Source organism: Pseudophryne corroboree, chromosome 9, assembly GCF_028390025.1.
Source record: "Pseudophryne corroboree isolate aPseCor3 chromosome 9, aPseCor3.hap2, whole genome shotgun sequence".
NCBI classification, from domain to species: domain Eukaryota; kingdom Metazoa; phylum Chordata; class Amphibia; order Anura; family Myobatrachidae; genus Pseudophryne; species Pseudophryne corroboree.
The window spans coordinates 102664669-102691900 of NC_086452.1; the positions used below are offsets into that span (position 1 = coordinate 102664669).

Sequence of the window (27232 nt, forward strand, 5' to 3'; positions counted from 1 at the left end):
CTAGATGGAATGGTAAAAAGATTTTGCTGTGCAAAACAAATGCATTAAAGTTGGGATACATGAAAATGGGTATAAGTATATATTTGGATCAATTGAAGGCACTTTTAAAAACCTTGCAAAAATTACAAATTGCTCCCCCCCCCCCCTGCAACCCTAAAAACACTTGTCCCACTCATAAAGCACCCCATATACCTGTCCCATACCTTTCCTTCCATCACTTTGCATTTTTATACCCCAAAACTGACATCTTATTATTGGCTAATGAAAAGTAATTCTGAACCAAGGGGGTCATTCAGGTCTCATCGCTAATCGTTGTGACCGCAATAACCCTGTCTGCGGCGGCAGTGCGTTTGTACAGGTCCCATCATGCATGTGTGCTAGCAGCCAATGCGATCTGATTGCAATGGTCGTGTACGCCTCTGCCTGATTGACAGGCAGAGACATTCATGGGGCGGGCGAGGGCGGTGATGGTGCATTTTCGGGGCGGCATGTCAAAAACGGGTGTGGATCGGTGGCATTTTCGGGGCGGTTCCTAACTGCCATGTTACAGGCGGTGTTTCAAAAATGACAGTAAGGAATTGATTGGTTGGTACTTTATCTACATTAACTTTATCTGTCTCTAAGGCTTAGTACATAGACCCCTTAGGGGTATATTTATTAAATTACTTTTGTGGGAAATCCCTAAAAAATGGCTTGGAAAATGTAATCATCCCCATGATGAATATATGGGGGTACGACTTTTGAGGAATCATTCCTGATGTCCAGTCATTAGGGGCTTTGTCCCAATTTGGGGACAGGTGTGAGATATGTCCCATTAAATGTTACCCCATCAATTCCACACACACCAGAGGCAAGTGTGCACAGCACTGCAAGGGTGTTCTGGGGGTGGAGGAAGGGCCTCCAAAGCTCTGACGCCCCCAGCATGATGTGACATACCTCCCTCTAGCGTGATCCCACTTCCATTCTGTGGGCAACACTATGCGCAACAATGCCCGCTATAAGTTTATTGCACAGTCCTTACTTTGAGTTAATGGTCAAACGTTTATCTAATTTTGCCTGTTTCAACTCTGTTATGATGTCACATTACATAGAAAATAAGATTTTAAACCTACCAGTAAATCTTTTTCTCCTAGAGGATGCTGGGGACTCCGTAAGGACCATGGGGTATAGACGGGCTCCGCAGGAGACATGGGCACTATAAAGAACTTTTAGTATGGGTGTGCACTGACTCCTCCCTCTATGCCCCTCCTCCAGACCTCAGTTAGAGAAACTGTGCCCAGAGGAGATGGACAATATGAGGAAAGGATATTGATAATTGTAGAGATGTGCCCTGTGTCCCAGGGCACATCACCACAACAGTGTGCAGGGGATCTGCGTCCCCTGCAGTTCCTTGCTGTGGACAGCGCTGGGGCAGCTTGTCTGTCCCCAGCGCTGGGAGTGCGGCAGCGGCGGGTATCCAGTGCAGGGATCAGATATTTCCCTGCACCAGACTGTCAGCGGAGTCGGGCAGCGCGGCGGCGTTTTGAATTTGGCGCCAATTTGACTGCCAATCAGAAGTGCCGCCTGCGGGATTTCAAATCCGGCGCCGTCCGCGATCCAATCACGGCTTGCGGGGCACCGGCCAATCCGAAGCGGGGTGCGGCAAGCCAATCGGCGCTCGTCGCGTCATAGGCCCCGCCCCCGGCATCTGACGTCAGACGCCGGGCGGGAGCCGAAGACGAGAAGCGCGCGGAAGAGCGCTGAAGAAGGAGAAGAAGCGGCCGGGACCCGGAGAAAGAAGTCGGCGCGCAGGAGCGCAGAAGAGAGACCGGCACGGAGGAGAAGACGACGGGCGTTTGAAGAAGAGCTCCGGTGGCCGCTGAAGAGGCCAGAAGGCGTTGGGCTGCCGAAAGAAGATGTCCAGCGGCGGCTGGACGCTGAGAAGAGGTGGCGGCGCTGCTGGCCAGGACAGGCCAGCGGCAGAAGAATGCAGCTGAAGATCCGGAGAGGCCACCGGGGGTGGGAAGAAAAGAGCTGACGAAGCTCCCCCCTGGTGCCTCTCCCATTGGGTCAGGTAGGCCCTTTTCAGGTGCCCCTGTACCCGCTTCTCCCTAGACCACCGGGTGTTCGGGCATTAGGCCCGTGGGCACAGTCAGGCCACCGGCCTGTGGTACAAGATAGGCGGGCATTAAGCCCGAGGGGCAATTCAGGCAATAGGCCTGTGGAACATTAGAGGGCATTAGGCCCTAGTGTATTTTGAAGGTTAGGGATATAAGGTGACCCAGGGCATTAGGCCCAGGTCACCCAACGGGCGACCAGTTAGGCGGGCGCTAGGCCCGAGGGATAAAGTCAGGCTTCTGGCCTGTGTAGTTAGGGGCGCTAGGCCCAGTAAATAAGTGCCCCCAAGGTGAATAAAGGTGGCACTGGGCGCTAGGCCCAGGCCACCCCAAGGTGTATAGGTAGGCAGGCTCGCTTGGCCTGAGCCCCACATAAGAGAGGGTACAGGAGGTGGGTAGGCTGTACGGCGTCCACCCCCCCAGAGTGCAGGTAGGGATTTAAAGGAACAGCACCGTTTGATGTTGTACTCTGATAGGTGTGTTGTTACCGTGCAGGGCAAATTGTTGTCTTAGAGTTTGTGCATAGTTTGTGTTGCACCACCCACACTTGAGCCAGTTTGAGGGCTTTGTTTATGTAGCTAGTGTAGCGGATGCACACTAGGTTAGAATTAGGCCCTGCACGGCTGTTTCTCTCTTTGCCTCCTTACAGGGACCTGTTAGTGGAGAAGGTCGGAGTACAAGACGTAGGACGGTGAGTAACATCTGTCTGTGTGTACCTTCTGTGTTTGTCCCTATCTGTCTCCCTTCCTTCAGGGCGAACGATGACCCTTGCACACTGGTGCAAGGTAGAATTTCCACCTGGTGCGAGAGTGCCAATAGGTGAAATTTGGGCTCTGAGGCATACGCCTGGGATGACCCTCACCTAGCCCGAAAGCGCATTTTCCTCGGTTCCGGAGGGCGTTACGGTCCACAGTTAGGAGGACGGCACTCAGCAATCTCCTTCTTCCTAGGTCATCGTGTCCGGGTCCGACTGAAGATTTCCAGGTCCGTTGAAGGTTCCGGTACCTGAAGGTGAGAGAGTGCGGCGCCTGGTGAGTAGCGAAACTACACCTGCACGGCAGCAGGCACTACACGCACCGCGCCACCACCCCTCTTACATAATCTAAGGGCAAGATTCATACCAGCCGACACCAACCACACTGTATAACCTGGAATATACGCAACCAGTTAACAGTATGAACAAAAAAAACAGTATCATTCAAAGACTGATCCCAACTGTAACATAACCCTTATGTAGGCAACAACTATATACAAGTCTTACAGATTTCGTCCGCACTGGGACGGGCGCCCAGCATCCTCTACTGACTAGGAGAAAAAGATTTACCGGTAGGTTTAAAATCTTATTTTCTCTTATGTCCTAGAGGATGCTGGGGACTCCGTAAGGACCATAGGGTATAGATGGGCTCCGCAGGAGACATGGGCACTATAAAGAACTTTTAGTATGGGTGTGCACTGGCTCCTCCCTCTATGCCCCTCCTCCAGACCTCAGTTAGATCCTGTGCCCAGAGGAGATTGGGTGCACTACAGGAGAGCTCTCCTGGGTTTCTCTGAAAAATAATTTTGTTAGGTTTTTTATTTTCAGGGAGCACTGCTGGCAACAGGCTTCCTGCATCGTGGGACTGAGGAGAGAGAAGCAGACCTACTTAAGTGATAGGCTCTGCTTCTTAGGCTACTGGACACCATTAGCTCCAGAGGGAGTCGGAACGCAGGTCTCCCCCCGCCGTTCGTCCCAGAGCCGCGCCGCTATGCTCCTCACAGAGCCGGAAGATAGAAGCCGGGTGAGTATAAGAAGAAAAGAAGACTTCAAGGCGGCAGAAGACTTCAGATCTTCCCTGAGGTAAGTGCGCAGCGTTACCGCTGCGCGCCATTGCTCCCACACACTACACACACTGGTAGGCACTGTTGGGTGCAGGGCGCAGGGGGGGGGGCGCCCTGGGCAGCAATATAAACCTCTAGTCTGGCATTTATATTGATATAGGCTGCGGAGGCAGTTAGTATATAAATCCCCCGCCAGTTTTTATAAAATTGAGCGGGACCGAAGCCCGCCGCTGGAGGGGGCGGAGCTTGGACCCTCAGCACTAACCAGCGCCATTTTCTCCACAGAGTACATTACATAGAAACATAGAATTTGACGTCAGATAAGAACCACTTGGCCCATCTAGTCTGCCCCTTTTTTATCCTTTAGGTAATCTCAACCCTTTTTGAATCTTAGTTCTTTGTAAGGATATTCATATGTCTATCCCATGCATGTTCAAATTGCTCTGCAGTCTTAGCCTCTACCACCTCTGATGGGAGGCTATTGCACTTATCCACTACCCTGTGAAGTAATTTTTCCTTACATTTCCCCTGAACCTACCTCCCTCCAGTTTCAGTGTATGTCCTCGAGTTCTAATACTTTTCTTCCTTTGAAGAATGTTTCCCTCCTGTACTTTGTTAAGTCCCTTGGTGTATTCGAAAGTTTTTATCATGTCCCCCCTTTCCCTTCTCTCCTCCAAACTATACATCATTTAGTCTTTCTGGGTATGTTTTGTGATGTAGGCCATGCACCATTTTAGTTGCCCTTCTTTGTACAGTTTCTAATGTATTGATATCCTTCTGAGGATATGGCCTACAGAATTGAACACAGTATTCTAGATGAGGCCGTACCAATGACCTATACAGTGGCATTATTACTTCTTTCTTTCTGCTGCTGATTCCTCTCCCTATGCAGCCAAGCATCTGACTAGCCTTCCTCATTGCTTTGTTACATTGCTTACCTGCCTTTAAGTCACCTGAAATACTGATTCCTCCTCAGTAGTTTCCATTATAGTACCCTTGATACTATATTAAGCTTTTGGGTTTTTGTGACCCAAGTGCATGATTTTGCATTTTTTAGCACTGAACCCTTAATATATATACTTTGCATATATGCCCATAACATGTAGTGGTTGTGCATAATCGCAAGATGCCTACAACTCTGCACACAGTTTGGAAGAAACTTACGCCCTTCTTATAACCATTAGGAAAGTTTCTCTAAACTATCTTCAAACACGACTCTCAGGCTATGAAGCAGAGATTTTTGACACTGGATAAATAGCTAAAAGCAAGGGCGTAGCTACCATAGGTGCAGGGAGTGCAGCTGCTATGGGGCCCAGAGCTGAGAGGGGCCCACCTCTCCCATCACAGTTACATGTGTTACAGTATAAACATTTTTCCCCATTGATAGATGCACAGGGGCCCTTAGAAACTTTTGCTTTGGAGTCTACAATATATCTAATTATGCCAGTTGTTCGTCGCTGCTGCTGACCGCAGCGGCTGTGTGTGATGTCACGCAGCCACTGCGGCCCGCCCCCCCCCCCCCAACGGTCCAGCCACGCCTGCGTTGGCCGGACCGCGCCTCCGAAACAGCAGCTTAACGCCGCCGTCCAGCCCCCTCCCATCCAGCGACTGCCTCTGTCTCAGAGGCGATTGCTAGGCAACGATGGCTGCGGTGCCGGCGCATGCGCAGTTCCGACCTGATCGCTGCACTGCGACAAACTGCAGCGAGCGATCGGGTCGGAAAGACCCCCAATATGTACTGGCAGACACAAATGTGACATAATGTGAACTAGGGCACTACTATGGTTCAGAAAAGAAACTAAAGCACTACTATGGAGCATAACATCAACGGGTGGTCTTCAGTATGCCGACTGACGGGATCCCAGCGCACAGTATACCCGTGCCGGGATCCCGACAGCCGGCATACCGACACTTATTCTCCCTCGTGGGGGTCCACGACCCCCCTGGAGGGAGAATAAAATAGCGCGGCGCGCATAGCGTGCCACCGTGCCCGTAGCGTGGCGAGCGCAGCGAGCCCGCAAGGGGCTCATTTGCGCTCGCCACACTGTCGGTAAGCCGGCGGTCGGGCTCCCAGCGCCGGTATGCTGGTCGCCGGGAGCCCGCCTGCCGGCATATCGTAGTGAACCCACATCAACTAGGGTACTGCTAGGGCTCAGAAAATGAACTAGGGCACTCTTATGGGGCATACAATTAACAACTGCTGTGGAGAGGTGTATCTCTAGAAGTATTGGGAAAGGGGCCCCTTCATATGTTGCTATGAGGCCCAGTAGCGGATCTTGCAACGGGCAAGCAGGACTTTTGCCCGGGGCGCCGCCTTCCGGAGGGCGCCGGCGCCATCCGGAGGGTGCCGCACCATGGCAAGATCCGCTGCTGCTTTGCCCCCCGCTGCCTCCCGCTGTGAAGGGAACTAGACGCATAGCTTCTAGTTTCCCTTCGTGGAGAGGACCTTTGCTGTGCGGTGTGCGATGACGTCACCGCGCACTGCACATAATTTCAGCGGCACTACTACTGTACAGGGGGCATAACTGACCACGCCCCCTGTATGAAGCCACGCCCCTATTGGCCACTCGGGGCGCTAGAAGCCCAAGAACCGGCCCTGATGAGGCCCAAAAAGTTCTGGCTACGCCCCTGGCTAAAAGTCAGTGGTAAGGGCTCAGAGACTGTGAGCTATCTATCTGCGTGAGTCACACAGCCTTTACATAACTCGCATTATTGCAGTCATACAAACTTGATGAATATGATTCATATAAAATCACTGCAGAGGTGGACTAGATGTTTAATGTCTATTAAACGCGTGTAATGTGTAGCAGTGCACCAGATTACTCCTGGTGCATGCCATATGACCCAGTTAACTGAACCAGATGACTGTGATGTATTAAAGCCATTAGGAGCTGCATATTGCCAAAGAGTTTACAAATCTCAGTTTCTAACCCCTACAATGTCAAGGGGACACTGGGAAATACGCTGCAGTATCCAGGCAGCGGATGTGAAGGGGTTAATACTGGCGCTCACTAGGACAGGAGCTAGGTCTATTATTTGCCGAATGACTTGCTCAATTCCCATGATGCTTAGGGACAACACGCTGAAATGTTATCAAAGCGCTTTCCCAGATTATTTCAGTTCAGATATACAAAAATGATTGTATGCTGCCCTACAATTACATTCCTCTTGTTCTTTTAGCACACAACCATGCTCACTTCATTACTTGTATATATACAGCTAACCAATCACCAATAACGAGAAGAAAGGAAAACGTTTTGTAGCTGCTTATTGCAGGTTCTGGTAATATATTGTATTAAAGCACTAGGGTGCATTGGCAGCATACACATTTGCTTATTTAAACTATTTAAAGTAGCGTGTACATTGTATTTTCTTAATATTATGAAGCTTTTTACATAGTGCCATGTTATTATGCGCCGTTTAACTGAGAATGCTTATTCACTCACATTGTTCCCTGCCCCAGTCTCAGTTCTCTACCATACAAATACACGCACGCTATCGTCAGAGACTCATATTTCTAAACGTGTTTTGGACTATAGGTACCATGAATCGTACCCCCGTACACTTGGCAGAACCAAGGATCACGGCAAGATTCTTAACAAGGACAATTTTGTAACACGTTTGTCATTTAAACTATCCTTTTGAAAAATTATAGACCACACCATTTTTTCAGGGATTATGGAAAAACCTGAACTGGAGCCCAGAACGCTGGACTGGACTGGCACCCTGCAGCAAACTTTTCAGTTTCGGAGCTTGGAGTGCTCGTCCCCATACCTCCCCATCCGGGGGTGGGGTGTGTGTGTCTGTGACAGCTGTCACCAGGGAGGGAGAGATTACAGCCTCCCCGTATGTTCCGGACCATCCTGGTTATTACCCAAGACCATATGAGGAGGCACCCCAATGAATGGGACACTGGCCGTACGTGGACGAGCACTACAAGCTCCAGAATGGGGTCCGGAGTGTTCCGGTTTTTACCCACACCTCATTTTTTTTGCCATACTCTGATATACAGCAGATCTCAGCTCACAATGTAGTCAAGACAATGGCCACTTGCATTTATCAAAGTTGGGGCGTTTTCTTTTAGAAGCTATCACTTTGCTTCTAGGTACGGCCGTCATATGCATCAGGAGGGCCGGTGGAGAAGGGGCTGAAGGCTTTGCAAGAAAGTACACCATAAGCTACTATGGACCAACAACCTCTTCAATTAACAATGGCTGCTGGGCCTGGTAAATCTGACTTACATAGCAGCCCCTATAGAAACCTATGTGGGCCGCTTTTCTGGTGGGAAATGAAGGGGCCCAGCAGATATCACAGATATCTGCCATAATCTGTCTTGTTACATCTATTATTTGATTTTGCAGGAATCCCTCAAAACCATCTACTTTTGGGGGATTTCCAGCAAAATAGCTTTAAAAAATATGCCGCTATAGGTGAAATATACTAAGCCTTGGAGAGTGATAAAATGAAGAGAGATAAAGTGCCAGCCAATCAGCTCCTGTCGTGTTACAGGCTATGTTTGAAAAATGACAGGAGCTGGTTGGTAGTTCATCTCTCTTAGGCGCCTATTTATTAACATAATTTTTACTAAAATAATGTGAAAAAGGGTGTTTTCACACCCTTTTCACATTATTTTAGTATCACCTGAATGTATTAAAGGGCATTTGGAGCAGTTTTCATGAAAAACTGCTCCAAACCCTTTAATTCACTTTTTTTTAGTAAGCCACATCGCATTCCCCATACTTACAATGGGAAATGTGATGTGGCCAAATTTAAAAAAAAAAAATGTGAATAAATACCGCAGTGTGCCCTGTGATAATCTTGCCAGCTCAGGCTGGCGAGTTCACAGGACAGCACTACGATAAGCACCCTTTTGCACAGCTTTCTCTGCCGCTGGCAGAGAAAGCTAAGCGGTGACCCGGCAGAATGATCAGCTATGTGTGTCTGATGGACACACAAGCTGATCACAGTGTTAAAATAAAAAATAAAAAAGTTTTTTAAAAAACAACATAGTCACTTGTCCAATGAACCAGTGTTCGCTGCTCCGGTGGCGCCGGGTCCCCCATATGCTGCAATGTGACCCCGGCGGTAGCGGCAATGTCGGCGGGGGCAGAGCATGCACAGCAGGATATCGGGGGATTTTTTTACAAAAAATACCCCGATGATGCTGCAAAGAGGCATCGCAGGGACAGAGCTTGACCGCAAGCTCTGTTCCTGCATGCGATAATTGATACATCCCTGCGATGTAATCAATTATCACAGTGCGAGTTTGGGCAATTTCATCACCTGTCATCTGCATCCTGGATGCGGATAATGATAAATAGGCCCCTTAGTACATCTGCCCCCCATAGGTGAGTACTTTCTACCATCCACGCAGAGGCCTTTTCTGAGACCATTCCAAGAGATATATTGATCCACATAGTTCTAGGCATGAACTAATATAAGTATTACAGCATTGCGTCTGGGGATGAATGTGATAGGGGTGAGGCGGTGGAAAACTTATTTTTCTTTCATCTGTCACCTTTCGGCATATCAACGAAGTATTAACCCTTTTTATACTAATAAGAGCCCCATAACTCACCACGCAGCCACTGGAGTCCAGCTTGCGGTCGGAAACACAGCGGAAGTTTTTGCTGCATCCTCCGTTCCCTTTGGAGCAATCCCGGACAGGACCAAAAGAGTCCAGCAGAATCTCAAGGTTATCAAACGAGGAGGAGGTCATCAGCTCCTCTCTGTGGGCAAAGCAAACAATAGGGGAAGGAGGCAGGGAGCGGGGTGATAGATAGGAAGAGACAGGGAGGAAAATACATCAAATCAAGGAAAGCTAGAATAAAAAGGCCGCATGTCAGTGAAAGGGGCAGGAGAGAGGTCAGTGCGAGGGGGAAATAGATTACGGAAGAGGGAAAGGATTGACACAGAGGCACATAGTGAGGGATGTGTTGATAAGAACATACAAATCATCTGGCCTCTGTAAAATAGTAGCTGTTTATGAGTGCGAGTCACAGAGCATGCATGCAACATATACCCATTATTTACCAGAACTACTTGTCCCTGATACCAGCAGGTCCATTAATCAGAGCACAGGGAAAGGTTCTGTACACTGACACTATGCCTCCCCTGAGAATCCCCACGCACTCACCTGACCTCCACGGCATCCTCCATGACAGTCATGTCTGTTTTACACTTGGCTGATGGATTTATGGCCAGTTCAGCTGGGGGGATGACAAAGCTCTTACTGAGAGGCAGCCACATCCCCTCTCCCAGAGTGTAAGTGAATCTGTGTCAAAACAGGAAAATGTGTCAAAGACTCCTTATTCCATAGACATGCATGAATGCAGGTAAAGAACTCTTTATTGCAGCATTTATATAGTGGCTCCCTGGGCTCGTCATTGAGCATCAGTTTAATAGCTCTTTATGACATTGGATAAGCTATGACTTGTTGTGACGTGTGCAACGTACACAGAAGCCTGTGCTCCATCAGTATTAATGCATCCTGGAAAGTGGGCAGACTGCACAATAGTAATGAGAATGCAATTTATCAGTATCAGAAGGACATTCTGTCCTGAGGACGGAACAGAGGCCAATTATTTGTGTTCCGAGCCACAGTCTCTTGGGGGTATGGACAGATGAAAAATTGTGGGAATCTAGGCCCTGTTACAGATTTTCCCAAACCACTCTCTGGCCCACTCCCCAATTAGTGACACTGGGAAGTATGGGCACATTTTGGTATGTTCAGTTATAATGTAGAAGGCACACCTATTATTATTATTATTATTATTATTATTATTATTATTATTTATAAGGCACCACAAAGGGAAGGGGTGATGATGTAACTAGTAGTGAGTCATGTGTTTATTATGGGTGGGGCCACAATGACGTGATGTATTGTGCCACGCCCCCTCTGCACCACTCACCTCGAGGTCCCACTCCTGTATATAACGGAAAGTAGGTAAGCCTGATACATCTACTTGATATAAAAAGTTGTTTTGTGACAACATTGTCTCCAAATTATATTTATAACTTTTATATATATATTATGTGCTTTCCATCTGTTAAACTTGTATGAAACAAACTGTATAAATTGAAGATGATGATCAGGAAAAATATTATAGTACTGTAACAATAATAGTAATATTTAATAACTGAATTCATAAAGCACACAAAATCAAGCTAAGGGGCTTCATTATATCCGGCCCCCAGTGTCTTGTCAGGGCATGCCGGGAATATGGTGACCTCTGTCTGGGTGAATTGTTTTACTATTTCCCACCTAAATATATGTAAGCATGTTGGACAGCTGAATAGCAGTTGCTATCCAATAGCGACCACTAATCAACTTTTAGCAGCCTGATATAATCAGATTAGTGATCAGTTAACTCACTGGCTGATTTGCCATATGTTACAATATTTTGCATGAAGTTATTAAAAGACCACTTAATCTCAAAATGTAATTCTTTACATGTGAGCCATTCAGGGCCGGATAAAGATGGAAAACTAGCCCGGGAAATCTCTGGAAGCAGCACTAACGGGGGTGCAGTCTGATGAGGGGGTGGGGTATGTTGAAGGCGGTTTGATCCCTCCTCATAGGGCCTGATTCAACGCAATTGCGGACTTCCTTGCGTCTTTTGCTGCAGTTTTGTCTGAGACCAGGGGAGGATTTCGAACTGAAAGTGGCCCTGTAAAATGTTGTAGAAGTGGCCCAACATAGGCAGCACAAAAGGTATAACATACCGTGTAGCCATGGCAGCATCACTGTTGCTGTACTGCAGAGATGGAATAACAGAATGAATGAGGACAATGCGGTACTGAGTTCTGTGGGCTGCCTGTCATGTGGTTGGTGGGGCCACATGACAACACACAAAACAGGCCCCACAGAGACACGTCGGCCTACCAGGAATCTTCCTGGTGAACCCTATGGCCAATCCACCCATGGAGCCATATAGGTACATATATTCAGTATTAAACTGTCCTTTCCCTGCAGGTCTTTTAAAAAGTAGTAAGTCCAACCACAACCGTTACATAGAGCTAAAGTGCCACCCCTTTAGAGCAGTGCCTGATGGGATAACATACAAATCAAAAAGTTGATTCTACAGGTCACTATGATATCACTAAATGACAGAAGCTTATTGGTTGGTATGGGCAACTTTACTTTATCTCTCTCCAAAATTTAATAAATCTTCCCCTAAATCTATACCCTTATACTGCTTAGAGCAGAACTTTCTTCTATCGTAGGCAGTCTGCTCCTGTAAAATGAGAAGAGGGCATGGCGGACATATTTCAACAACGGTAGCGTGTACAGAATTGCATGGCTTTCTTCCATACAAATGACTGAGACAAAACCTGACTTGTTGTGACTGTGAGGAAGTTCCGGGCCTTGAGGTTGTGAGTGAAATTCTAGTCCTTGACTGATGTCAGCCTGCGAGGTGCTGCAGATGGATGTGAGATATAGTTTTGACTCTGACAAATACATTGCAGTGGGTTGACAGAGAATGCTTGGAGCTGTGAAGGTCATGGGATGAGCTTACTGTACAGCCCACACTTCCAGAACATCAGCTATTATCACATATTGTTCTGTGTACAATTCTCAGATACTGTTCTAGAAGGTAGTGCTATGGTGATCTTATGCTATACCTGAATATTTTGTCGGCTGGCTGCTCCCCCAGGACCAGGTCAAATCCCCTCTGGAACATGGTATAAGGCCATGGGCTGCATTAAATGGCAAAAATAAGTGCAAAGGTAAGATTAGGCCAAATGATGACCGTATAATTTTCTCTCTTATGTTTCATAATCACTGTGTGTCATAGTAATCATAATACCTATAGATGGACAAGAAAGTAGGGTATGTACATAAAGGTACATGGGGATTACATGAATTGCCATGTCTGCTACTTTATCACTACTGCCACCTGCTAAAAATGACAATGCACTATAATTTCCATTCATCTAAAGACAGTTCTGTCAAAAACATTGTATATAAGTAAGGCTGAGCTAGTATCTGCATAATATAGAACTACACAATTGACACAGCATAACAAGGCTGTATTCTCAGCAATCGTAGATAAGGAGACACTGGTGGTCATTCCGAGTTGTTCGGTCGCTAGCAGTTTTTAGCAGCCGTGCAAACGCTATGCCGCCTCCCACTGGGAGTGTATTTTAGCTTAGCAGAAGTGCGAACGAAAGGATCGCAGAGCGGCTACAAAATAATTTTGTGCAGTTTCAGAGTAGCTTCAGACCTACTCAGCGCTTGCGATCACTTCAGACTGTTCAGTTCCTGTTTTGACATCATGAACATGCCCTGCGTTCGCCCAGCCACGCCTGCATTTTTCCTGGCACGCCTGCGTTTTTCCGAACACTCCCTGAAAACAGTCAGTTGACACCAGAAACGCCCACTTCCTGTCAATCACTCTGCGGCCAGCAGTGCGACTGAAAAGCTTTGCTAGACCTTGTGTGAAACTACATCGTTCGTTGCAATAGTACGACACGCGTGCGCATTACGCCGTATACGCATGTGCAGAAGTGACGATTTTTTGCCTGACAGCGACCAAAATCAGCTAGCGATGAACTCGGAATGACCCCCACCGTTTCCAGAAGACACGCATGTCTGGCAGATCTGCCTGCTTTCATGCAACAAACCTGGTGGGGGGGCTACCATATTTTTAATGTAGTAAATGTCAGTAGCACTGGCTTTTGTACTCACCCCTGGTTGGTTCCCCACTCGTTACGTATACACAGGTGTTTGTGCACTGGATCCCTCATGTAACCCTCATGGCATAAACACTCCCCTGGAAGTAGAAATAGGCATTCTGTCTTGTGCACTGGTATCACATATAGTACATGACAAGGTAGGTATATAAGCTATAGGTATACTCTAGTTTGTCAATATTCAATTCAAATGTACAAGCTTGACATGAAGCCAATGCAGCACAAGAAAGTCTATAATAATATATTTGTATTATGTAGTGGGCACTTATAGTCACTCGGGTAAATATTACCTGTATCCGGGTCACATAAATGCTCACAAGGATCCAGAATCCTCTTTGCACAAAGATCCAGTGCCCAGGGACCACTAGAGTTCATCTGTGAGAAGAGGACCACCTGGGCAGGATTCAGCCAATCGCTGGCATCTAACTGACTGCCCTCCAGCAGGATAAACCGGCTTCCTATATTTAAGGGGAAAGTCAGTGACAGTTATTGGAAACAATAGTAGAACTGAACTATTTAAAACATTGCCTCTACCCTTCCCCTTCTCTCCTTTTCAGCACTACCTCTTGTTGGATACAGCAGCACTGATGACGTAATCAACTATTGATTCTACAAAGATCATGGGACCTGGCTTACATGCAATGGTTAGTTAGCTCTGGGTAGTTTCCAAAGTAAGGTAATAATTACACTAAGCAGCTACAAAAGGAAATAAAATTGAGTGAAAAGGCCCTTTCATAAACTAACATGCATGCAAAAGCTGATTTCAGCATCACCTGTTTATATCACCAGCTATTTATGTAGCAGACACATATTCCACAGTGCATTATAGAGAATATTTTCTCATTCACATCAGTTCCTACCCCTACTGTATATTTTGTCAGTAGCTAATTAACCTACTAAAGGGGTGGACCGACTCTATAACTGCTGGTATTGGGTATGGGCATGGGCAAATCTGGGGAGGCGTGGCCACACCCCCTTCCCAAAACCATTGTGAAAAAATACTTTGTGCGGTGCTCTCAGCTGCATTGCAAAGGTAATTTACCTGGGCCCCCGCCAGGCCCCTCCACAAGCTGGGGCCTGAGTGAAGAGCACGTGGCCTTTCCCCTGAGTAGTAGCACATTCCTATGGAGATGCAGACAGGCTGAGATGCATGTGAGTCTGAATCGCCCATGATTGCTCAAAGTGGTGTATCATATGCATGCTCTGACGATGGCACAATTGATAAAACCCCCAAGATCCATCTTCAACCTTGGATATGTGGGAGCTATATAAAAAGTGATAATCAAAAGGGAAATCTGTAGCCTGTATGGCTTTGTACTATAGATACATCCTGGAAATACTGCTAGGAGGAGCAATGAGTAAACCATCCACACTGGTTCAACAAAGGAGAGTCCAGTTAAATAAGGCACCTTTGTCATGGATGAGTGTGAGGGTCAGGCCGGCATGCCATATTTACAGCTATACATATATTCACCAAAACCACACTCCGACCATTCTATAGGTTATTCCTACTAGTGTTTATAATATATACTGACCATCGGCAATGAGATGTTCCGGCACATGAAGAGTAATCCTCACAACCAAGGGGCAGCTGATATGGGATGAACACACCAAACCAATGACACAGCTGGTTATACTGAGGAGTGTCAGAGTCATCTTGTTGACAGGACTCCGCGGTGAGCCTACTGCTGAAAACAACATATACAGCGATATGAACATGCAAGCAGAGCCTCCAAGTGGCACTGTACTGTATATGTCATAGACCAAGTTGTAAGTTATACTGTAGATCACTATAAGAAATAATATGCAATGCTTATAAAGTTACTAGATTACATAAATATAATTGACATATCTAAAAGAGTTCCTCCGTAAGACCAATCATTTTTCCACATGTACTGTATATCAATCTGTCGGTCTATCTATCTATCTATCTATCTATCTATCTATCTATCTATCTATCTATCTATCTATCTATCTATCTACCTACCTACCTATCTATCTATCTATCTATCTATCTATCTATCTATCTATCTATCTATCTATCTATCTATCTGTCTGTCTGTCTGTCTGTCTGTCTGTCTGTCTGTCTGTCTGTCTGTCTGTCTGTCTGTCTATTAATTGATCTGCCTATCTATCTATCTATCTATCTATCTATCTATCTATCTATCTATCTGTCTGTCTGTCTGTCTGTCTGTCTGTCTGTCTGTCTGCCTGCCTGCCTGCCTGTCTGTCTGTCTGTCTGTCTGTCTATTAATTGATCTGTCTATCTATCTATCTATCTATCTATCTATCTGTCTGTCTGTCTGTCTGTCTGTCTGTCTGTCTGTCTGTCTGTCTGTCTGCCTGCCTGTCTGTCTGTCTATCTATCTATCTATCTATCTATCTATCTATCTATCTATCTATCTATCTATCTATCTATCTATCTATCTGTCTGTCAATTGATCTGCCTATCTATCTATCTATCTATCTATCTATCTATCTATCTATCTATCTATCTGTCTGTCTGTCTGTCTGTCTGTCTGTCTGTCTGTCTGTCTGCCTGCCTGCCTGCCTGCCTGTCTGTCTGTCTGTCTGTCTGTCTGTCTGTCTGTCTGCCTGCCTGCCTGCCTGCCTGCCTGTCTGTCTGTCTGTCTGTCTGTCTGTCTGTCTGTCTGTCTATCTATCTATCTATCTATCTATCTATCTATCTATCTATTAATTAGTCTGCCTCTCTATCTATCTATATGTCTGTCTGTCTGTCTGTCTGTCTGTCTGTCTGTCTGTCTGTCTGTCTGTCTGTCTATCTATCTATCTATCTATCTATCTATCTATCTATCTATCTATCTATTAATTGGTCTGCCTGTCTGTCTATCTATCTATCTATCTATCTATCTATCTATCTATCTATCTATCTATCTGTCTGTCTGTCTGTCTGTCTGTCTGTCTGTCTGTCTGTCTGTCTATCTATCTGTCTATCTATCTAATCTACACACACATAAGTGTTATACACCTGTCTTTATTAACAGTGTAACAATTCAACCACAGATAACTGATTCACTGACCTCGACTGCGTCTCCGGCTGCGTGAAGGATCGGTATAGAAGGTTAGTTGAGTTTCGCTATCCATTTCCCCACCGCAATCTGCTTCAGGGTTGAGGAAGGCCGAGCCGGCTGTAAGATACAAGCCAGTGTCTTTTGATAAGCATGATTAAAATAGCACTCACAGGGAGGGAGAGTGTAAGATCAATGCAATAATCTAATGAAATAAACTCTCACAAACATATTCCACAGCTTCAGGGTCCAGTAGAAAATAGTGAAATAACAAACTCTGAAGCCCCTAGCTGTTCAGAGATTAAAAGAAGCACAAAAGAATATGTCAAGAAATCTTATGTAGCTGGTAGCATTGTCTCTTGTATTGCATCTAATTTCTAAAACAGTAGCTAGAGATGGTTTTGCAGGGTGCCCTGTGGCTAGTGGATGATAGCCATTGGCTACCTGTTGGAATGTTAAAATGGCAGAAAATTGCCTTATTAGCACATCCCTATTTTTCATCTTAATTACACTCAATTCAAGGACGAAAGAAGGACGACTGCAGCAGTGACAGTCAGGGCTGAATTAGTGTGGAAACTCTTAAGGGGGGCACACACGGAGAGATCCGTGTTTAAAATCTAAGCAATCTGACTAGATTGCTTAGATTTTCAAGCACGGATCTGCCGTGTGTATGCCCTCCAGCCGCGCATCACTATCGCCGGTGCTAGATTGAGCCTGCAATCTAGCGGGTCTCTCACTTCACCGCTGTGTGAAGTGAGCGGTCCCCCGTCATCCCCCCACCTCGCTCAGCACATCGCGTTTTGCTGAGCGGGGGGAGAGATGTGTGCTGAGCGGTCTGTGTTAAGATCGCTCAGCACATATCTCTCCCGTTTAGATGCAGGATACAGTCATCTAGAAGATAAACTTGCATTGTTCTAGCATAAAATAAGATATTGGAGGATACCGTATATGAAGAGATGAGTGGATGAAGGTGTCATATAACAATATTCTGACAAATTACTTTTTTTGATGGATGTAGATGTTATAAACTTGGTATTGTATGCAATGATATATTTTTTGGATACAAGTGCTATGTCCAATTCTCAAATTCTAATGATTGATCTTTAACTCTAAATATCTCAGTTCACCTATATCCAATCGCCTCTTATGAATATTGCAGTGTGACACTTTCCATATAAAAACAAATGGCTAAAAAATGATTCATTTAATTGTGCATTTTTGCATAACCACAGGCACCAAAGATAGGGCAGGGTGCTGTGTAATTCACATGAAGTGTAGCTTGAAGTGGACTGATGAAAACTGGTTGCTATAGGTTACATCACACCTGGGATATTTGCACCATGTTATCCAACAAGCCTGGACATATGTCCTAATTTGAATTTCTATGATAGGATGAAGAGGGAAAAAGATGCTGGAGTAGGGGCATGACCATAGCTAAACAGGTTGTGCCCAGTTGGAAAGGGTATATAACCTGATGGATTAAGGGAGTGATTCACTAAGGATTGCAAATACAAATATGCTTGCAGCAACTTTGCAATTGCAGTCCTTAGCAATGCAAATGCAGGAGGAGATGCATACTACCTCCTCCCTGCATTTGCGATGCAATCGCATCTAAGATGAACATTGTGACCATCAGTTGCTATGTTCATCTGCGATGGCAGGCTGAGCAAGTTTAAGCTTTCCAAACCTTGCCATCGCAGTGCAGTTTCCATGCCCAAGGAAACTGCATCTCTCAACGCAGTCCTTGGCCTCGCCACTCCCAGAAAATGGGGACACCCCCATTTTCTCCAACACAGGCCGCCCCCACCCCTGTCCCTCTCCGTGAACGCCTCTGCCTGTCAATCAGCCAGGACTTAAAATAATCTTTAAACTAGACAGCTCCCATCTACTTGCTTGAGTAGTGAAAAGAGAGAAACAGTAAGCTCAGGATAATATATCTCACAGTGACTATAAAATGAAGTGCTCAGTTATCCTGTCTGTGTAAATGACACCAGCACAAGGGCATAGCTACTATAGGTGCAAGGAGTGCAGTTGCTATGGGGCCCAGAGCTGAGAGGGGCCCACCTTCCCTGTCACAGTTACATGTATTATAAACATTTTTCATCAATGGGTTGCACATAGGGGCCCTTACAATTTTTTTTCCTTTTGGGTCTACAATAGATCTTGTTACACTCCTGGACCTGCTCATTGTAATGTGGTATAAAATGAACTGGAGGGCATTATAACGTTACATAATATGAAATGGGACACTGTAATGTGGCAGAATATGAACTGTGGGCAGTGTATGTCATTATGGGGGGTCATTCCGAGATGATCTTAGCACAGCTACGATCATTCACATTGACATGCGGGGGGACGCCAAGCACAGGGTTAGCCTGCCCCGCATGTCAGTGCCCCCCCCCGCAGAAGTGCAAAGGCATCGCGCAGCGGCGATGCCTTTGCACTTCAAGAGTAGCTCCCTACCAGCGCAGCTTTAGCATGCTGGCCGGGAGCTACTCATCGCTCCCCGTCGCGCAGCAGCTGCTCGTGACGTCACGCATCTGCTGCAGCCCCCCCCCCCTCGTTCGGTCCAGCCACGTCTGCATTGGCCGGACCGCGCCCACGAAATGGCGGCAAAACATAGCAGTTCTGCCCCCGCCCAGCGACCGCCCCTGCCTGTCAATCAGGCAGAGGCGATCGTAGCGGCCCGACGTGATAAACTGCAGCATGCTATCGGGTCAGAATGACCCCCTATGTTATTTGGGGGTACTGTGTGTACTGGCAAGCACTACAATGTAGCATAATGTGAACTAAGGCACTACTATGGGCATAACATTAACCAAGCGAATACTATGGTGCAGAAAATGAACTAGGGTACTATTATGGAGCATAAAATTAACAACTGCTTGAAGAGGTGTCTCTCAAGAAGCATTGAGACAGGAGCCCCTTTAAATTGTTGCTGTGGGGCCCTCAAAGTTCTGGCTACGTCCTTGCACCACCACCTAACAGAATCATGTATTTACTTTTATTTTACTGACTTTTCCCATACTTTTGCAGTTTGTAGTTACTTTCATGCGAGATGGGGAGAATATCTGAAATAAACTATGGAAATAAAGAGCAATATTTTATACGGTGGAATGGAGAAGGACAGTGAGTTTAGGTCCACGATGGTGGCATTGTACAAGTAGGGCAGTTACTTGAGCGGAGGTGATTAATTGGAAAAAGAGCAGTTAAATAAAAGGAAGACAAATAAGGAGAACATTGCATTAATGAAAGCACAAAATTATGCACAGGGCACTAGTGGTGAAGTGATTTAGTAATGGTCTGAGTTTAGCAATGTTTTTCAGCTGGACATGACAGGATTTAATTAGATTTTTAATATGACCACTAATTTGCCAGGATATCAGGCAATTCCAAGACACTAAACAGTGGGGGCTGGGTGAACTCAGGAGTGGTCAATTGCTATTGAGAAATCTCTGATAAAGATGGCGGGAAAATGATTAATTCAGTTTTGGCTGCATTTAATTTGAGACAATTGGAAGACATCCAGGAAGAGATGGATTTAAGGCAATTTGCAATAAAATAAGAAGATATGATGCAAATGGAAATATACATTAATGTACCATCAGCATATAGATGGTGATTTAAACCGTAAGAGTTGATTAGCTTGCCTACGGATTATATGGAAAACTGGAGGGGGCCAAGGACGGAACCTTGATATATTCTGAATCATAAATGTAGGGAAGAGAATGATATTGATATAAGATACAGCACAGGAAAACCAGACAAGACTAATGTCACAGATACTGCGCAATCTACAGAAAAAGACAATAACTTCCACAAATATATATTTTCCTATATGACATAAAATGGCTTAGATGATAAATCATGTTCATTCTATACATCTTAAAGGACTTCTACATGTTTAGAGAACACCCTAATATAGCAAATAGGTGGTTTTCTTCTTCTGGGATCCAAGATTTTACTTGGAGCGTAATTTACCTCCAGACAACTGCTGCAATTTACAACTCAGGAGAGCTCATTTGGGGATCCGGTCTGAAGATCGACAGTGTCTAGGTCGACAATGTTTAGGTCGACCACTATAGGTCGACAGTCACTAGGTCGACATGGATGGAAGGTCGACAGGGTTTCTAGGTCGACATGTGCTAGGTCGACAGGTCTAAAGGTCGACATGAGTTTTTCACATTTTTTTTTTTCATACTTAACGATCCACGTGGACTACTATTGGAACGGTAAAGTGTGCCGAGCGAAGCGGTAGCGGAGCGAAGGCACCATGCCCGAAGCATGGCGAGCGAAGCGAGCCATGCGAGGGGACGCGGTGCACTAATTTGGGATCCCGGTCACTTTACGAAGAAAACGACACAAAAATAAATAAATCCTCATGTCGACCTTTAGACCTGTCGACCTAGCACATGTCGACCTAGAAACCCTGTCGACCTTCCATCCATGTCGACCTAGTGACTGTCGACCTATAGTGGTCGACCTAAACATTGTCGACCTAGATACTGTCAATAAAACGAACCACACCCCTCATTTGACCCATGCCGATTTAACTGATAAGAATAATAGTATTCTTACCAACCTATTGAATTGTACGGGACAGTGGGGTCTATGTACTAAGCCTTAGAGAAAGGTGAAATGGAGAGAGAAAAACTACCAACCAACCATCTTCTGTTATTTTTCAAACAATGGTACTTTATCTCCGTCCACTTTATCTCTCTCCAAGGCTTAGTACTGTACACGGGGTCATTCTGACCCAATTGCACGCTGCAGTTTATCGCGATCGGGTCAGTACTGCGCATGCGCCGCAGTGCGCTGGCGCATGCCAGACGGCCGAAGGCCGTCGTTGCCTAGCGAACACCTCTGCCTGATTGACAGGCAGAGGCGTTCGCTGGGCGGAAGGGGGCTGGACGGCGATGTTAAGCCGCCGTTTAGGGGGCGCGGTCCGGCCAACACAGGCGTGGCCGGACCGTTGGGGGCAGCGAAGAAGTTCTCCAGGCCAGCCGCAGGAGCTGCGCTGGCCTGGAGTTACTCCTCATCGCCGTGCGATGCTTTTGCACTTCTGCGGTGGAGGCCGGCACTGACATGCGGGCGGACTAGCCCTGTGCTGGGCATCCCCCCCGCATATCCGAGTGCCTGATCGTAGCTGTGCTAAATTTAGCACAGCTATGATCAACTCGGAATGACCCCCATAGACCCCAGAGTCCTCATGCAGAACTGCCCTTTTCCCAGATACAGGTAACGACGAGGGTCCTAAAAGTGGACAACCCCTGTAACTGCTGTTATGTCATATATATAAGACAAGGATCCAGCACATCAAGTTATATGTTGAAAATTGTAAAATGTATCAGTGACTAGAAAATGCATCGTATAATCCAAATTCAGAACAACGCCAAACGATTGTTACAGGAATGACAGCAGAAGTCAGGGTGGTCAAAAAAAAGCAAATAGTCACCCTGTTAAAGGGCAGTGGCACAGATTAGGCCTACACAATGTCATATCACTCAAAGCAGAAGCACTGGTACAAGTAAGGACGGCTGTTACTTCACAACCTCAACACCCAAAAGGAAGTAGTCTACAACCTAACTTGTCAGGTTGTTCATGATTGGCTGAAACTCCATCAAGAATGTTCACATCTGTTGTCAGCTCTCACCCGTTGGTTGGGTGAGGTGGGCATGTTGTACCATCTACATCTGATGGATTTCAGCTACCTGATTGTGAAATTCCAGTTCTATGGTCTATTTACAGTATAATACCATTCTATGAAATGGAACAATCCATAGAGGATTTTCTAGTCTTCTAGAAGATAATAGCTAGAATCTGATTGGTTGCTAAAGGCAATAACTCCACTGCTACTGTATAAACCTGTACTTTAGTAAATATACCCCTAAGTGAGATCTGCTAGATTCATCTGAGGGACAGCTTGCAATATTTTTATCCCATCTATATTCCTTTAAGCGTTTACCCTGCATTGGCCAAGTGGACCATGCAAATGACCCAGCAGTAGATCTGGTATCAGTAGATAATATCAAGTACAAGCCAAAGTCTGCACTAATCAGTGCAAGCAAAAGTAGAACAAACTGAAGTTAGTACTTGTGCTATCAAGCAGAGATGCAGTCAAGGACTAGCCCGTCTGGTACACAGGCAACAATAGCAAAGTAGCAAAGCAAAAACACAGGTATCGCAATAATATGCCAAGGGACACCCGAAGCTGCAGGGTTTTCGTAGCCCAGTGGTTATTCTGATTAGCCAGTGATTACAAGCAGGGCAAACTCAAGGAGTAATTACAAATCCCCAGGATGATAGTTTAAAACTTTGAGAAAGTGAGAAAGAAGACTTCAGTGTATAATTATAGTGTAAATTATAATCTCGACAAGGTGCAAAACTGTATCATTAGTAATGGTCAGATTGGAGGCTCTGTAAAAGGTGTTACATTGGCTACATCACTAGACACATAATATAATGTGATAATGATATAATGGTGAGGAAACGTGTTCCTGCAATTATAACATTCTTAAATGAAGTGCCATCATTTGTGCTGGGGATGGGAACACTATAAGGCTATTATGGCTCATCTGAAAAACATAGTCTACTATATCACCTAATGTTACTAAGATTACTCTTTTTTTAGGTTTCTAAACTATTTTACAACCCTACGCTACGTATAAAGCAACATACTGCACCTGAAAACATATTGGGGGTCATTCCGAGTTGTTCGCTCGGTAAAAATCTTCGCATCGCAGCGATTTTCCGCTTAATGCGCATGCGCAATGTCCACACTGCGACTGCACCAAGTAAATTTGCTATGCACTTAGGAATTTTACTCACGGCATTTTCATCGTTCTGGCGATCGTAATGTGATTGACAGGAAATGGGTGTTACTGGGCGGAAACAGGCCGTTTTATGGGCGTGTGGGAAAAAACGCTACCGTTTCCCGAAAAACGCAGGAGTGGCTGGAGAAACGGGGGAGTGTCTGGGCGAACGCTGGGTGTGTTTGTGACGTCAAACCAGGAACGACAAGCAGTGAAATGATCGCAGATGCCGAGTAAGTCTGGAGCTACTCAGAAACTGCTACGAGGTGTGTAATCGCAATATTGCGAATACATCGTTCGCAATTTTAAGATGCTAAGATTCACTCCCAGTAGGCGGCGGCTTAGCGTGAGCAAATCTGCAAAAATTCACTTGCGAGCGAACAACTCGGAATGACCCCCATTATGTAAAGGGATTTTCTACTTTCAGACAACTTTAATTTACATAGGGGCTAATTCAGACCCGATCGCTGCTGTGCACAGCAGGGATATGTGCATGCGTAGGCACAATCAGGCACAAAATGTGCATGGTTATGCAACGCAATGCCCAGGCGCATCGCACGGGTACAAAGCGGATCGCCGCTCAGCGATGGGTTTATGCGACGGATCCATTCGCACAGGCGATCGCAAGGAGATTGACAGGAAGAGAGCGTTTGTGGGTGTCAACTGATCGTTTTCAGGGAGTGTCTGGAAAAATGCAGGCATGTCCATGCGTTAACATGGAGGGTTCCTGGCGTCAGTTCCGGTCCTGGACAGGCTGATGTGATCGCAGCAGCTGAGTAAGTACTAGGCTGCGCAGAGACTGCACAAAATCTGTTTGTACAGCTCTGCTACACATGCGATCGCACACTTGCACAGCTAAAATACCCTCCCCCTGTAGTAGGCGACTCTATGATCGCAGCAGTGCAAAAATCGCTTGCTAGCGATCAGGGGCCTAATTCAGATCTGTTCGCTCACTAGCGTTTTTCGCTGCACAGCGATCAGGTAACTACTGCGCATGCATATGCACCGCAATGTGCGGGCGGTCCGTACGGTTACAAAGTGTTTTGTTGTTGTGCACTGGTTCTAGCGAAGAAACCATACGCACAGCCGTTCGCAAGGAGGTTGACAGGAAGATGGCATTTGTGGGTGGCAACTGACCATTTTCTGGGAGTGGTTGGAAAAACACAGGCGTGTCAAAACGTTTGCAGGGCGGGTGTCTGACGTCAATTCCAGGCTCGAAGGCTGAAGTGATCGCAGCGGCTGAGTAAGGCCAGAGCTACTCAGAAACTGCACAAGCTGTTTTTGTACAGGGCGGCTGCACATGCGATCGCACACTTGCACAGCTAAAATACACTCCCCTATAGGTGGCGACTATCTGATCACAGCGCTGCAAAAACTAGCTAGCAAGCGATCAGATCTGAATTAGGCCCCAGGTCTGAATTACCCCCATAGTGCGTACATGGCCTCTTGCAGCTTTTTCTAAATGCATTTCATTACCATTCTTCCCTCCCTCTGTGTTTTCTATTATCCAGTGTATTTGTTATTTTGTTGTTGTGGTCATCCATGCATTTATTGCCACTGAATATGACACAGCTTAGCTCTAGAGTACATATTGTGTACAATTGTGTCCACAGAGCAGTTTTGTGTTGCATCCCAACTCCCAAGGCAAAAATTCTGTGTTTATGATATCAAACTTTTGGTGAAGAAAGAAAGATAAATAGCAGTACTGTATATTCATTGCAAGTGGAATAGCTGCAGTGCATTCAGTAAATTTTTCCTTTATTATGTACTAATACGTAGGACCCTTCGCTAGCCCAGTGACAGATCCAGAAGGGGGGGACCAGGGCGATTCCACCCCAACCTCCGTAATGCTTCTCTCCTGCCCACTACTACTGTGTTTGCATTAGTGCATTGGTGTATGGCACAGCAGGGCAAGGAGAAAGCAGAGACTACTGCCTCTCGGCGGCAACAACTTCCCTGGACCCTTCTCAGCCCAGCACACAGCAACATGACTGCAGCTCTGATTGCCCACTATGGATCCACCACGAGATCAGTTGATTCCCGAGTTATCGTGGCCAGCCGAACAGGAGTTTTCCCCATCACTCACCTCTGTCCCCTTAACCCCCCCTTTCTCTCATCTTTGTCCCCCCCACCAGTCTCAGTGTCTTTTATCTCTGTCCCCCCACCCCCGTCCCTGTCTCTCATTTCTGTCCTCCTCACCCGTCTCCCTGTATTTCTGCCCTCGTACTACACCCAGTTTCTTAACTCTCATCTAACGCCCCATCTTCCTTTTTCTCATTGTAGCCCCCCTCACTCCCCCTGCCTCCCTGTATTACATCTCTGTCCCCCCATTTCTATCCCCTACCCTTCTTCTTCCTGTCACTCATTTCTCTCCCCCTAAACCCCCTTTTCCCGTTCTCTCTTTTCTCTCCCCCAACGCATCGCCCCCACTAACCTATCACTCCTCCTCCCCACCTCTCTCTCTCATCTCTATTCACCTACACCAGTAGTTCCCAAACTGGGCGCAGGTCACAGGTTGTTGGCCTAAGAACAAATACAGTTATTAAGGTCCATATGATTTGCAAAACCTGAGCTGGTGATTTGCAATCATAAAATATGCGAATAAACTGAAGCGCAACCCTATCCACCACTAGATAACTGAACCTAAGGGTGACAGAACAGTTTACTTCATTTAAATTTTTTTGCTGAATTCCTCAATAAGAAACGTTTGGCCTAGGGATGGCGTGAAAAAAATGTCATAGGGTTCCGTGATTCAAGAAAGTTAAGGAACCACTGCCCTACCCCCTTCTACCTTTCTCGCCTCTCTGTCCAGTGGAGTGCAAGGGGTGGGGGTGTAGGGGGGGAAGGGGCACTGTTAGGTCAGGACTGTTCCCTCCTGCTATCACCCGCAGACATAGGACCTAATTCAGACCTGATCGCAAAAGCAAAATCTTTCTCTAATGGGCAAAACCATGTGCACTGCAGGTGGGCTGGCTCAGCGCTAGCCGCTCAGCAAAGGGATGCAAAGCAGGCAGACCCCCACAGTACCGGCTACCTGCCATAAAGACCATGGCTGCATTTCGAATTAGGCTCCGGCCGCGAGCCAATCACAGCTCGTGGACCGGCAGTCATTCAGAAGAGGCAGCGCCCGGATTGGCTGCAGTCCCGCTGCAGCACCAAATGTGAAATGCGGCGTCTTCCACGGTATGTGAGCACGGGCATTACAGGGATGACTGAGCTGCCTATTCATTGGGAGACACTGCGGGGAACCTACTATATATTACGCACTCTCCAATCACTGCTGGCCGCTGTCTCCGTTCAGAGCCCGTTCCAGCCTCCAGGGATGCGCACTGCAGCTGCAAGTACTGACGAGTCTTGACTTCCATCTGTACTGCACAACACTTTTGTGCTCCTGCCTCCAGCTGAGCCTCTTCCTTGTGCCTGTAGTTTGCTGTTCCCGCCCAGCAGTGGCTGCTGTCAGAAAGACAGTGGTCACTGATATGCACTATCACTTTGGAGTAGTTCCAGACAAAAGTGGATCTTCTGGAGTGACAAAAAGTTAAGGGGTTTGTGTGTACCAGGCAGCAGTTTTCAGCAGGGGTGACTTATGCTCCAGGCACTGACAAAAACAAAATTATAGCTCCCAGTTAGATGCATGTCACTGCATGCATATTGCTCCTTGTAGTGCTAACCACATTATCCACAGCTACACCCACCTCTGAATTTTTATTTTTATACCTTTTGGGGGGAGGGGGCCCTGCCTATTTTGTCAGTCCCGGGCCCCACAATTTCTGATGGAAGC

The 27232-nt window shown here is 46.4% G+C and overlaps 1 protein-coding gene across 4 annotated transcripts in view; it reads right to left on the reverse strand.

Moving 5' to 3' along the window:
• The window catches only part of ASTN1 (astrotactin 1), a 689393-nt gene that overhangs the window by 212291 nt on the left and 449870 nt on the right, over positions 1–27232 (reverse strand). For 3 of the 4 annotated variants that reach the window (XM_063939709.1, XM_063939708.1, XM_063939711.1), the window contains 7 exons: positions 16652–16759; positions 15146–15298; positions 13901–14068; positions 13606–13690; positions 12540–12614; positions 10051–10188; positions 9493–9643 (listed from right to left, as the gene is read on the reverse strand). In XM_063939709.1, the coding sequence (XP_063795779.1) occupies positions 9493–9643; positions 10051–10188; positions 12540–12614; positions 13606–13690; positions 13901–14068; positions 15146–15298; positions 16652–16759 (878 nt within the window). The remainder of the gene's footprint in view (positions 1–9492; positions 9644–10050; positions 10189–12539; positions 12615–13605; positions 13691–13900; positions 14069–15145; positions 15299–16651; positions 16760–27232) is intronic. The other variant, XM_063939710.1, reaches the window with a different exon arrangement.